Raw genomic sequence first — 14,898 nt, forward strand, 5'->3', positions numbered from 1 at the left:
CGGTTTTTAAGCAGCTATGAAGATCTTATTTAAAAAAACAAGGAAAGAAAAGAAAAGAAAAACTCATAAATCATGTAGATGTCCCTGTGAAACTCCTCCTGACATCCAGAGTGTGGGAAGCGAGATACCTTGGAGTGCATTTTAACAAAATTAACAGTAGCAGGATGTAATATAGCCTGAGCAATGGGTGCTGAATAATGCCAAGTGAGAAGACATTAGATCCTATAGAAAATGGGAGTAGGGAGGTGAACCAGAGGGTCAGTGGCACAGCTGGGTACTTGGGAAGCCCGGGCACCCTGCGTACACGGAGCTCTGCAGACCCAGCACCATCTGCACAGGTCTGTGGTCTTCAAAAGATCTTAAAAGAGAGGCTCACAATACATCTCAGATGGTGGCTAGAAATGAGCTGCTTCTTTCTGAAAGTAAAGTTAATTTATGCCCCCTTTATAGTTTTTAGGGGTTTTTTTGGAGCCACAGAGGCAGCAGATATCTGCCTCACAGTGCTGCTGGAGGCAGAGCTGCTCTCCAGGCCAATCCAGAGAAAGACGTGTAATGGAAACACCTCATGCAGGCTCTTCCCACCCTCGAGCTGAGGCAGCTCAGGTCATGCAGATGCACCCTTTGAGGAAGCCCTTTTGTCCTCTTACAACCTCAGCAAGGTGTTGTGGAGCCCACGTCAATCCAGTATCAACATTAAACACCTGGATAGACTAGACGAGATGAAGGAGCCAATTCACGTTGTTCAGTGTTATCTAAAGCCCTTGCATAAACCTGTTAGTCTTTAGTGGTCCTTGGCTGAACTGGGGGTTAAACCTCCTCACGGGAGCAGCTTTAAGGTGGCAGCTCTGCTGGGGTAAACCTCACATCTGCTGGTGTCAGCCTGATGTGAACACTCTTCACATCCCTGTGCTTTTCCAACCTAGCTGATAAGATAACAAATGCCTGGCAAAGCACATTTAAGCTATGCAAGTGGGGGATAAAAAAAAAAGAGGAGGGGAAAAGTGTTCTATAAACAGCAAAACAATACAGCTTTATCTAATCTCAGCAACTTATTGCTGCTTGTCTCTGTGTGTGTGTTTTACTGACAAAATAAAATAAATTGAATCAGCTCACACACATGATAACATGCTCTTTCCTACCTCATACTAATTGCTTGGCTAATTGATGTTTGTTGAACTTTCTCCATTTCATTGAGTGATTAGGTACAAAGCTAACAGTTGACATCTGTAGGCGCTTAACTGGCGTCTGTAATTACTGTTAATGTTAAATAATTGTTAGTTAATTGGAGTGGTAACTGACTGAATGGAATCCAGATTGTGAAGCAAAAAGAGACCTAGTTAAATAAACATACATTTTCAGAGAAAACAACATTTTATTACAAGGGAGAGACTAACAGCAGACCAGATATGGGAGGTCTGCAGAAAGCTCTATTTATGAAATCTCATGCCAGACTCTGGCTGGGACTGACTGCAGGTATGTCAAGTCAGGATCCTTGTCATCAAAACAAGCCCATGCAAAGAATTTTTCCACGTGATTTTGAACCAATGATCACGATTTATTATTCTGCAGCCCAATGCCAGTAGGTCTTTTTTGAGAAAATCAAACATAGGTTGAACTATACAACAAACCCTCTCTCCAGAACAATTATGTGTCAGTAAATATTGCTGTTTTGCTCACTGAGACTGGAATAGTTTGACACTTTGCTAAAATCAACAGCCTTAAACCAACTCTTTGGGGAATACAATCACCAGCTGACACCAAAGGGTACCAGATACCAGCCCAAACGGGCAAGGATGCCCAGAATGACATGCCCAAATGTCTCACTCTGCTGTTTTGGTCAAGAAAAGCCAATGCCCACAGGTGTGTGCTCCATGATGGCTGGTTTATGGTATTGTTTTGAAGTACTAAATAATTATCAGTGAAGCCTTGGAAGACTCCTTTTTTGTGAGATCATCAGTTTTAGCATTTAAGAATCTGAAAGGGTTTGGAAGAGGCTACCTTTGACTTTCACCTGTCCAGCTGGGCACACGGGCACATCACATCACACCCTGTCCTGTGGCTACAGAACATCCAGGGTATTTCCCAGCACTGGCAACCCTGCTTGGCTGCCATGTCCCAGCCAAGAAACTTCCAGCATATAAAGAAGGAGGGAGCATGGAAAGCATATGGATGGAGAAGAGTGGTTTATGCTCAGGAGATGCAGCCATAAGGGGATGTTATGGAATTCCAGATAAAGCCTTCATGGCACAGAAACACCTGCCTTTCTCTTTTGTGTACCAGATCAAAGAACCATCTCAGGACATATATTGACCTTTTCGGCTGCCTGACTTGAAAGTTAGAGAAGTGATACACCAGTTCTTCTAATCTAACTCACAGGTACAAGAAACCTCAGGTCCATGAAACCAGAGGTGTTTTCCTGTCCTCAGTCCCTCACTAACACGGCACTGAACTTTCACATGGAAAACACCAACAAGATATTTGAAACCCACAAAACACAGCAAAACCCTGTCATCCAAAGCCATCAGGGAAGTCTCCACTGGAAAGGGAAGAAGCCACCATCATCAGGGTGTCACTTTGTGAGGGAGAGTCAGAGTGACAGCCACAAAACCCCAGGAATGTGCAGAACTGCTCGCCTGGTTCAGCAGCCCCTGAGGTTTGCTGGGTGATGGGGGAGGTTTCCTGCAGTACTGGGATTGCTCCAGAACCATAACAGCAAGCTAGGAAGAAGCATTTCAGTGAGGAGAAGAGGTGCCAACACATGTAGGCAGCAGCACCCCAAAATATCAAAAGCAAGTGAGTGGGGATGTTTATAGATTCCTCCAGTCCCTTGGAAAGGAGGCAGACAGTAGCAGCCAGCCCTCTGGCACAGTGACCACATTAATATCACACAGATGCTGTCTATCTAGCACTTACTCTCAACATGAGATGCTGGGGGGACGGTTTACTTAGAGAGAGCGAGAGCACTTCCCCACAGCCAAGGATCTCCTGTGAATGGGAATCTGCAAAGAACCACTTGCCAACTTTAGCTCCCTACTTGTTTACAAAAACAGATGTTGTAGAGGATCCTCAAGACATGACTCACCACAGACAGACGAGGGGAGGAACAACACTACGCCTGTTTTTCTAAGGAAGGATGTTGCTCTAGAACCACCTAAAAAAGCCAGGGCTTGATCTGACTGGTATTTCAGCCCCCAGTGAAGATTAATAACTCAGATGCCTTGATGTACCTCCAGCTGAGAGTATAAATATTTCCCTGACAGCTGGTGGTGCCACAAAGCAGAAGGATTCATAAAGTTTACATGAACATCCTGTAAACAATTTGAACATAAAAAAAGCTCTAACAGCCCAATTGTGTTTCTGATCAAAGGCAAACTTCAATATACAGCACAAATGAAAACTTCATCACTTTGGGACTCATTTCTCCCTCCAGGAAAAGTTGCTTTTCCAAGGGTACGTAGGAGGGTGTTAACATAAATGAAATACACAGTAGTAGTAGGAGCTGCCTGCTCTACAGCTTCAGATGTGTCTATTTAAATTATTATGAGATAATGGAATTTAATTATGCCAGAAAATCATGTTACAAAAATTCATGAACAAAACCTGTACTTTGGTCAGGATTAATGGTGCTGAGGTTGTTGCTCTCAGAGGGTAAAGAAAAGTTACGTTCACTCAGAGACATAAAGACTACAAGCAGCAATCCCAAGCTGGAAGGCCCAGCCTGCAGCGAGGGAGTGGACAGACCAGACAGGGAGCTGCATCCCTCATCCACCTCATTTATTCAGACAGTAACAGCTCCTTTTTCAAGCATTACTATGGGCTCAGACCCCTGGGTGCTCTCCTTTCAACGCAGCACCAGGGTTTCCAATTTCCCTAGATAATTTTATTATAAGGCAAAGTGTTCCTGCCTGAGTGATGGAGTGCAGAGCTCTGATTCACGACCAGGGACAAGTCGTTTCAGCAGCAGCTACAGGGATTCCTGTCCTGTGGACCAAGCCACCCCCCTCCCAAATTCCCAGTTCTGCTGCAGTCATGGCACAGGGCTGGGGACCTCCGGGAGCGGCGGCTGTACAGAGCTGATGTAGGAATCCCACTGCCCTCTCCAACACAGCATCGCTCGGCTGTGACATGTATCCCAGCCCTTAGAGGCCCCAACATCCATGTGCTGCCCCTCAAAGCCCACAGGACCATCTAGATTTAGGAAATCATCTTCCCATTTAGCTCTAAGGGCAGCTAACTCCTATGTGGAAGTTGAGAGACTTCTCTTCAAGGGGTTTCACCACCTGTTCAAGGGAGGTTTTGGGGTGATTTCACTTTGCTCTAGACTTTTTCATTACTAGTATCCCTGAGGAAAGGACTGTTTCACATGACACATCCATACTAATTCACCAGACTTGGAGAGCTTGATCTCATCTTTGGCCATGAAGTCCATGACTAAATGACAGAAAGGGGACAAAATGTATATGGCAAGACCTAAAATGCTTCGGGATTTTGACCTGCTTAGTAAATACATCACTCCTGTAATTTCTGCTACCTCAGCTACAAATAATTATGCAAAAGAAAATTGGCAAGGACAAAAAAAAGTGTCTGAGACACACGGGTAGCTACAGGACATCCATGAGGAATGGCTGCAGGCAGAGAGGGATATACAGTTTTCAGTCTTCTGAGCCCTCCCTGCCTGGTCCATCAGGCAGGAACTTTGAAGGTTTCATCGTGATTTACTCAGTGCAAATCTGACCTTTCTTACGAATGACTTTTATTGCTTTTGGCAAAGGCAGCTATGGACAACAGAGTGGGGGAAGAACTGGCTTGGATGCAAACAGACTGAAGAGCAGAGAGAGAACTTGAACTTGGAATATATCAAACTGACAGCGCAGGGCAGTCACCATCCATCCCCAGGGCAGGCCCTTAGAAAAGCCAAGGGCCTCCCCACCACCCAGGGACAGCCCCTGCACCTGGCTGCAAGCAATTACGTGCAGTATCTCCAAACAGCAGATCTTTTTTCTCCCATATTTAGTACTCTGAATGCTAATCCCTTTAACAAAACTGTCCCCTATGCTTTTTCCACCCTCTTTCTCCCTAATCTCCTTCTCCCAGTAGAGAAAAAGAAAAGAAAATCCCAGTCAGCCTAGTCTGGCCGCACCTGGATTTGCATTGATTCTTCCCTTGTCATTCATGTTACCAACAGGAATTAGCATATGGCTTTAAGGGGAAACTCAGGAGGAGAAAAGAAAGACGCCATTTTGATGGAAATAAGGGGCAAAGGAATAATCTACCATCAACTAAAAAGCTTATTTGTGTACGGTTTCCCAAGCAAAGCTTCGAAAAGCCCATGTTGATTTTAGGCTACACAAAGAAATCCTAATCCTTTCAAGGGAACTAAATCACCAAAGAAAGTACCTCAGAAGAAAAGGCTCCCTGTCAAGCATGGGTATTCACAACCAAATAGGTGCCACGAATCAAGCTCAGTAAGTAAACAAAAATAAGAATGTGGGAAATGTGTTTGATTCAAAAACAATAAAGAAAACGAAAGGAAGAGGAAGAGGGGCCTACTCTTCATCAATCACCCCGTGAGGGAGGAGGACAGCCCCTGGCCTTGGTTACAGGCCTCGGCCAGGAATGTGGATTCACCGCCCAGGCTTCTCCTGCCCTGGCCCAGCCCCAAGAAAGGGCTGTGCAAATGCCAAAGCTTTTTACAGCGAATTAGCAAAATAAAGATGCAGTCACATGTAGTTTGTGGGCCTTGGGTCACTCCAAACACACAACTCTTCCCTTCTACTTGTCTGTGCCACCTATTCTCCTCTAGGGCAGGGGGGGTGAACGAGGGGGAACCTGTAAACGCAATTAATCAGAGAGGATATATAAGCTTGCCAAGTGAGATAACCTAGTTAGACCACAGAAATAATCCAGACTGTACTTCCAAAGGATGCTAATACATGAAGAACAGGAATATGGCCCCATAACACAATTAAATATAGGTATAATTCAATATGTAGCAGAAGACTTCAGAAGCCATGGCATGAGAATCCAAATGTAACAAGGATCACACAGGGCACCCAGTTAAACCACTACAGCTTCGAGGCATTAAAACACAGAGAAAAACACTGGACTGACCCACTGGAATAACAAACCCAAACCTCCAGAGAAGCACACATGGAAAATATGGAGCAAATTCACACCTGGTCAACAAAAAAGACCTACATTTCACACTAATCAGAGCTGTCTCTTCTAATGCAAACCGACTCCCACCTTCCAAAAAAACCCAGTTAAAATACTGCGGGTTTACAGCTAGAAGCACACTCTTTTACTAAGCAGTTATCATGCAGTGCCATTAAGGAGAATAGTTGGGTGAAAAAAAAGACTTGGGTGAAAAATGGACTTAACGGTGCAAATCATGCTCGGAGCTGCTCCCTCAATCCTCCTTGTAAAAAACACACACCAAAACAAAAATAAGAATTAATAAAAAGAAATCCCCAATGCCAACAGTCTTTCTAACGATGCTGCTTCAGGACAAGCTCTGCACAGAAGCTCACTGGCACTGATTTAGGGAAGGTTTTCCCTTAATGTACTGTTATATCATTAGATATTCTCTCTTTGGATTGCTGTTTGGAAGAAATTAATGGGATATCGAATATTTAAATGTGGCCCTCTATATCATTTATTAACTCAACAGAAAGCACACAGCACAGTAAGGCATGGTTTATGACTATTATCCTGTGAATACTAAACATTGGCTGGTTATTACTGTCAGCAGTGCAAATTGGCTATTCATAATTCCACGTCTATCATGTAGCTGATGAGTAACAATCAAGTTAAAGCATTTTGAAAACTCTTACAGTTATTTAAATGAGCTTAAATTAAAGCCATTTGTAAAATAAACTATTCCCTAATATTGTTATTTAAATTAATTCTGACCTGGCAGGCAATGCATTATTTAAAGCCTATATTTTATATTAAGCAAAGCAATTACCAAGCGTATAGAACACGTCTGAAACCAAGAGAAACATAAAAAGCACTAACAAGCTGATTGCGACATTTCTGCAAGACAAGTTACATTTCATCTCACATTGAAATTGCCATGAAAAGAAACGTGTGGGGAAAAAAAAGAAAATATGTTTGTGCTGTGAATTGCAGCCTTACCTTTATTTGTAACAGCGTTGAACAGTTTTTCAGAGCTGGCATCAGACGCCTGAAAGACCAATAAAAAACAAAATGTTACATTTTCTACAAGTGATAGATTTCGAAAGGCTTGGCGATGTATTTATACGCACACATATGGATGTATATTTTAAAGAAACAAATCAGGTGACAAAAAAAAACCACCCCAACAACCCAAGAAGCTGATGGAAGCTGCGGCCTCCAAAGAAAATGCCCATAAGGTGGTGCTGTGTGGCTGTGCTTCACGCCCTGCAGCGCAGGGAGGGATTTGGGAAGGCTCCTCTCCTAAAGAAAGACAGGAAATTTTTTTGTGCAATACATTAGCTGCACAGAAACTCTGTCTTTGTACTGTAATTATCCGACACATTTTGACACGGGCGTTGCAATGGAGAAGACTCGTGATTTGGAATCAGAGAGCCCAGTTTCAGGAATCTGCAGAACGGCGGATTTCTTGATTCAAGTATTTTTAGAGGCTCCTGCTGTGCCAGCCATTTGATTTTTACCATCCATAAAACACCGCTGTTAACTTCACTTAGTAATTTTACAAATTGCCGTTACAAACTCTTTGAAAATACTAAACACTGACAACAGCTCTTATTTATCACGTATTTCTACGTACGATTTGCCTTTGCCAGAACAACTGATTCTTGACACCACACTCTGTGTAGACCAACAACCCATTTTATTTTTCATCAAGCCACCTTTACGTGTGGGAGGATCTTCCTCCTAATATTACATGAGTAGCTCATCCACTGGTGCTGTTTGTATGCAAGCATGCCAGTTAGTCTTCCTACCTATTATTAAAAAGCCTTGCTTAAGTTTCACACAAAAACGTTGAGCTCCTCCTTTCATAAACTACAACGGCAAGAAACCAGACAAATGTTAATGTCACCAACATCCTGAGCCCAAAAGCAGAGCTCAGGGACTTTATGCATCTGTGTACTGCTGTGTCTGCGAACAGGCACATACAAAATACACACAGACATACAGCTAGAGCTTAAACTTCCACCACCTACACATTCACGAAACCCGGAGAGCTGTTCCATTTTCAACTCTATCTTGGATCCAGCCCCATCTGCTTTTCGAGACACATCGAAAGAAACGTGGTCGGTAAGGAAATACTGCAAATGGGGATAGAATGTGACACTCGTGAAAGGTTTCAGTCTTCTCCTGGAAACTGCTCACTGGATTCAGGAGAGAGAACAGAAACCACTGTCCATTTGGTAAGCAGGTTGCAGGGTTTTATTGTTAAAGGGAAGGAATTTCTCAATTCGAAACCACATTAAAACCATCAGACGAGCAACACACATTAGATATTGCTATTGGACTAAAAACTTGGATGTGAAAGGACTGGCACAGTAGATACAGTTCAGCCTGTATATCATAGTAACACACTGAAATAATTTGTTTGCCTTCAAGTTACAGCATACAACAAAATTTCTATGATTAATTATTAAAAATGGCTTTATTCTTCTTCAGACTACTAAACAGGTTTTACTAGATTACTGTTGGCTTATTTAAAAGCTGAGCTGGTGTTTTTCTTCTTGATTAAATACCCTGTAAACACTGGATTTATTACCCAATGATGGATTTATTATTCAGCGACGACTTTCTCCAAATTAATGAAAATATGTGAATAATGCACAAATTGAAGAGATCAAGAAGGCCATGTGCTTTAAAGAGCAGTCCAGTGTTAGTCCAACAAATTAAGAGATGCTCAATGCTTTCTTAACCTTGCCAATCAGCCTGCTCCCTGATTGGAAACAGTAACCTTTCACAGCGAATTTCATCTGTTGTTGGGGAGAAGGTGCATTTAAACAAAGTCAAAACTCTCTGAACCATTCTTTCTTCTTAAAAAGCCAACACTAAAAACCAAACAAACTTCTCATACTCGTGGCTGTTACTTTATTATTTCAATTCAAAACAGCACGGGGAAGATGCAAGTCTCCTATTCACTTTTTTTCCCCCCAAACTAGAAAGAGGAAAACATTTTTTTAACAAGTTTGCTCTAGTGCCAAGCATAAACCAACTGACTGTTTCTAAGCCACGGTTTTGCAGGCAACATCTTTTCCTGTGCCGTCACATAAAACCAGTCAGACGCACTGTTGTTAAATCTGGAAGTGGCCCTTCTCGGACATAACACGGTGCACACAATACATCCCGCCTGAGAGCTGCTCCTGAGCAAACTGGAAGATGATTACCAGTACATCACACATCGAAAAAAAAAAGGAGTAATTTTACCAAGACAAAGCTCACCTGAGAGCGAGCCTCATTTGGCGTTACTGACCGTACACCACTGAATGGAAGAGCAACTTGAAAAAAACACTGCCTGCGTTACCTTAAAAACAACCCAAACCCATTTCACCAGCGAGAGGGAACTTTGTCTCTTTCATGACTTTAAAATTTGGGTTCCGATCTAAAACAGCACTTAGGCTACTGTACCAGAGATACAGTGGTGGATGCAATCTCTGCCGGTAGATCTGACACCGCACCGATTTCCACGCAACTGTTATGTTTCCACAGTTAGGCACTCACATCATGCAACACTGAAGGAACACAAAGCCAAATTAATTTACTCCCCTTTCCCCCCAACAACTCGGCACTAACGCCGAAGGATAAAATACAACGCCTTTGCAGTGCTGACCTAAAATCTCCTCTGTATTGACAGGAATCTGCGCAGACAACACAATGTCTTTATTTCCGTGACGGGTGCTCTAAGACAACGTGGTCAAGCCTCGATGTTTAAGCAACGGAGAGGAGCTCGGTTATCCCTTTGACATGAGACAAGTAAAACTCTTCATTCCCCTTTATCCCGATGATTCCCAAGCCTTACTGGAGCAGCGGGCGGACAGACGCTCTCCGTTGGCCCGGGTACCCTTCGGGAGAGCTGCGGAGCCGGCGCTCGCTGCCTGCCCTGGCACTTCAGCCCTGGCAGCCCGGGGGAAGCTGCCGCCCTCCCTGAGCCCCAGCACGGCGGCGTGTGGAGCGGGGCTGGGGCTGACGACAGACAGCTCCGTGCCTTGCACTTCGGCCGCTCTCCCTTTTAAACCCTCTTGTTACCAAGCGGAGCTTAATCCTTTTCAGCATGAAATGAAACAAGTCGGCAATCCCCGGGCTTGGAAAAAAAATGACCTAAAGAGTATTTCCTCCCCCATCACGGAACGTACTGTCATTCCAGTGGATGTATGACTAAAACATTTCCTGCCCAGACAGCGCGGTTTGACTCACGCAGGCACAGCCCGCGCCGAGGACTCGCACCGCCGCCGGCCGCGTCCGCCGCGCACCTGCCCGCGCCCCGCGGAACCTGCGCCGACCCCCGCGGACCCGCCGCCCTTCCCCGTCCCGCTCAGGCGTCTCGGGCTCAGCGGCCCCGCTCCCTCCCCGCTGCCGGGACTAGGGGGGATGGCCCGAGCCGCGCCGGACCCTGCGGTCCCCCGTCCCTGCCTTCGTCCGCCCGGCCCCGCGGGCAAAGCGGCTTTTACCTGCTCGCGCGGGCGTAAGCGCGGCCGCCAGCCCGCGGCTCATGGCGGTGCGGGAGGTGCGTGCGTGGGCAGCGCCGGCAAACTCCGATCCAGCGCGGCTCTCAAAGTCCCGCAGCCAAACCCCAACTAATCCTTCGGGGGACAACTCCGAGGGGCCGGGCGCGCAGGCCGCCCGGCGAACATCCTTCCCGGGCAGCCGAGCTCCCCCCCTTCCCCTCTCCCCGCAAGATGGTTCCCTGGGAGGAGAGAGAGAGGGGTGTGCGTGTGTGCGGGCGGGCGTGGGGCGAGCGGCGGCCGCGGGAAGCTAACACAGCAGCAGCAGGACAAAGAAAACCATGTGCGGCGGCAGCGGCGAGCCGGGGGCAGCGGCTCCGCGGCGGCAACTCCGGGTGCGGGGCGGTGCAGCCCCTCCTGCCCACGCACCTCCCTCCGCGGGGTCCAGCGCCGGCGGGGCGCGGCGGCGGCCGGCAGCGCGGCTCTCCCTCCGGGCGGCGGACGAAGCTGTTTTTCTTCCGCTTTTAGGGTTTTACGGGGGTGATGTTTGTTTGTTTGGTTTTTTGTTTAGAAAGTTATGCCCGTCCTCTCCCGAGACAAAGCGGGCTCCCGCCGGGGCACCGTCCGTCCCGCCGTCCTGCGCTCGCCGCGGCCGCGCTCAGGTGAATTCCATCGGGGAGACGCAGCGGCCCGGCCCCGGCTCCGCCGAAAACACCCTCTGCAGCCTGTAATCCCCGGGAGGGCCGCTCCGCGTTGCTCCGCTCCGCCGGCCGGACCCCGCTCCGCCGGCCGGGCGCTGCGCTCCGCTCCGCACTGCGCGGCGCCCCGAGCGGCGCTGCCCGCCCGCCGCCGGCCCCGCCCCCGCCCCGCCCCGCGCCGCCCCGCCGCGCTCCGCGCCCCGCCGCGCCGGTGGTCCCGCGGGGAGGGGGAGCGGCCGCGGGATGCGCGCAGCCGGCGGGACCGCTCCTGGAGGGATGAGTGTGGGGACACAGTCGTTCCCGAAGCCGGACAGTACTCCCGCACACGAGCATCAGCTGCTCAAGTTCCGCGGGAAGAAACACGATCTTGCGTTCAGCAATATTTTTTGAACGGAAATTAACTAGTGTTTTTTTTTTTAACTGAACAAAAAAACCCGTCCCGAAGTGGAGGCAGAGGGGCCTGCACACAGACCTCGGCTGCCTGCAGCCGCCTTGGGCCTCCCTGAGACACACAGCCTCAGAGGGTGTGCAGGGGTCTGGGGCCTCCAAGCTACCAGAAACTCACTGGACACTACTTCCAGCACCAAATGTCATTGTCAATGGGTTTCTTAGTCACTGTAGGTTCTTCTTAAGCACCACACACTTATTAGTAAAAGCCACCACAGAATATAAACGCACAGATAGGTTGTTATAGAAATGATTATTCACTGAAGCACAGCAGTTGGGGCCAAATTATGTCTCCTATAAACCAGTGCTGCGAAGATTACATTCATTGGCACAGCATCCCCACAGGACCAGGTATTTCTAGGTGTTAAGCTAGGTCCTTACAGGCTCACGAGGCCTTGCCCAGGGAGTGTTTTTCAGAGATTTCAAATCTTGACATTGGTTTCACACCAACACTGGCCTAGGAGTGCTAATGGAATTAAACTCCAGTGGGCTCCACTTGGATTTGAGCCAAATCCTCAGAGACAGGGCTGACAAACTCTATACACCTCAATCCCCGTGGCAGAGCTCAGCCTGGAGGAGGTGACCCTCAGAAGGAAAGGACGGAGACTACCTACCCCAGCCAGAAATCCAAAGCAGAGCAACGGCTGTGGGTGTGTGGTTTGCCCCAGCAAGCCAGGAGAAGTGTTACACGCTCAAAATCCAAGGGGAGCGTGGAAAGACACGCTCATGTCCTGGCCCAGCTCTGAGCTCACCCTGGGGATGGGGCACAGACTATGTGAGATGAACAGGGACTGCCCTTCTCCAGGCCACCCAGGTGGCTGTGGGGCTCTGAGCTGTCCCTGAGCAGCAGGGCAGTGACCAAACACGCACCAAACACCAGGGTGGCTCTGCAGCCCCTACCCACAGCCAACACGGCAGCGTGAGGAGAGGAGAGGAGAGGAGAGGAGAGGAGAGGAGAGGAGAGGAGAGGAGAGGAGAGGAGAGGAGAGGAGAGGAGAGGAGAGGAGAGGAGAGGAGAGGAGAGGAGAGGAGAGGAACTGTCACACAAGGGCTTTACTTAAGCAAAAACTCCTGAGAAAAACCTTCCTACCAATTACTGATGTAGAACTACAGGATTTTATGCAAACATTTCTCATTCATTCCCCATTCCATCACTTTACCATCCATTTAAGAACAGTTTTCCTCCTCAGCGTTACACTGTGGCTTTTCCAGAACTCTCCTTTGAGGGACAGTTGCTGAGGACAGTGGTTCCTGCTGAGACAAGCACGTGGGAAGGCACAGAACAGAAACAACCACATCACACCAGCTCCACGTTCATCCTGGGGCAGCAACCACTGCAGTGCTTCCACTGAAGGTGTGAATAGGAGGGGGAACACTTTGGTAAATCTCTGACAAATTGTCTCCATTGGAAAATGTAAAGAACTGTGGGCAGGTTCAGATCCTGGTTATGGCAATGGCAATAAGAGCTCTTCAAAGCTCTGCACCTCAGCAGGGTTATCCCTAGATTTCTACAACGAGCTGAGCATGGACTGGGGCTGCTGTTAAAATATCACACTTCCATCTCCTAATAAGTACATATGGCAGAGACAACCTTGTGCCATAAGAGAGGCAGTTCCCATCTCCTCCTCTAGAAACCCAACAGTGATGGCTTCACGTCTGGTTTCTAGAGTAAACAGTGGCCGGTGGCCAAAAGCCATCGCAGTCGACGGGCTCTTTCATGAGCTCAGTGAAGGAAATGGATGGTTTGGGTGCAGCTCTCAGTCTCCACCAAAAATAAATTAATAAAGGCATTGAACAGGCAGCATCTTCTCTGCACAACCACCAGAGGAGCTGGGAACTGTACCCGTTCGAGGAATGAGATGTGCAAGATTCAGGTGTGGCGGCTGACATGTTCCATGAGCACATTTTGGTCAAGGCTTTCCACATCTTGACATGGTAAGAACGGGTCTAATTAAAGCCTAGACTCCTCACAAGACTCTAATTTGATAAATTTAGCCTGGGTTAAACTACAGGCTTGTCTGTACTGGATTTCTCAAACGTTAACCACACCTGAAATCTCAGGGTACACAAACTCAGAATTGCATATACCTACTCACCTCCCTGGGGCTGTTCAGCTTTATTGGCAGGGCTGTGGGCCTCATTATGTTCATTATTCGTGCCTTAGAGATAAGTAGAGGACCTCTGTTTTCCTGCTAGAACATTATGCGTGCATGAAATGCATTTTATAATCCTGAATGAGAAGTTTGGAGTTTAGGAATTCATCCAAAGCCAAATTAAATCAAAGGCAAAAAAAAACCCCACCACCACCCCATCACCACCTCCTAATGATTTCAATGGCCTTTGGAACAAGCTTCCCCCTCCCTCTCTTGACAGCAATACTTTCTGTGTTTTAGGTTATGCCTGGATAGGTTTTTGAAACCTTCTGTCTCTTATCTACATGGGACCCTGCCAGAAGCCTTTTTTCATCTGTCTGTGGTCTCTGTCAGCATCGACATTTGTTTCTGCCACAACAACAGCCAAATGAAGTGAACTGAACTTGGATCCAAAGCAATTGCAAGATCATTCACTCTCTGAAAGAGGTTTTCGGATCCAACTATTTTACACAACCGACCTGAAGCTGCCTCAGACGGCCAGCAGAGCAGACATTTGTTTCCAAGTCGCAGAGTAATTCCAAAGAAGAATTACCCATCTCTGGCACAAGGAGCAAATGAACATTGAAATTACAGCAGATTATATTGGATTAAATTATTTATGGCAAACCTCACCCCACCTGGAACGTTCTGCTGCTTTTTCCTGGCAGTTTGAAAACTGGATATTCCAAATCTTTGGTATTCTGTGAAAGACTGGAAACGTTTATGTCTCCATGAAGTTGCTAATCTTTCCAGAAGAGACGATGATGTCTGAGCTCAGAGCGTGATTACGATGCTGTATAAAGTCCTCCACAATGCTTTGAAAACATACATAATTTTGTCCTGGAGAGGAGCTGCAGGTTCTTTTCCCCAAGAAAAGAATTTATGGAGCTATCATCAGAGTTTTATGACTTTGAACAGCGAGCCATGGCATAATGTCCCAACCAGAAAGTACTTTAATGCTTGAAAGAGGTTCAAAAAAAGAGCCCTGTT

General features: G+C 47.1%; 1 protein-coding gene across 1 annotated transcript in view; it reads right to left on the bottom strand.

Moving 5' to 3' along the window:
• Positions 1 to 14,898, bottom strand: part of AUTS2 (activator of transcription and developmental regulator AUTS2) — a 773,956-nt gene that overhangs the window by 63,763 nt on the left and 695,295 nt on the right. Inside the window, exon 6 of the mRNA XM_062012470.1 lies at positions 7,138 to 7,186. Coding sequence (XP_061868454.1) covers positions 7,138 to 7,186 — 49 coding nt within the window. The remainder of the gene's footprint in view (positions 1 to 7,137; positions 7,187 to 14,898) is intronic.

The sequence above is a fragment of the Colius striatus genome, chromosome 20, assembly GCF_028858725.1.
Source record: "Colius striatus isolate bColStr4 chromosome 20, bColStr4.1.hap1, whole genome shotgun sequence".
Taxonomy (NCBI): Eukaryota; Metazoa; Chordata; class Aves; order Coliiformes; family Coliidae; genus Colius; species Colius striatus.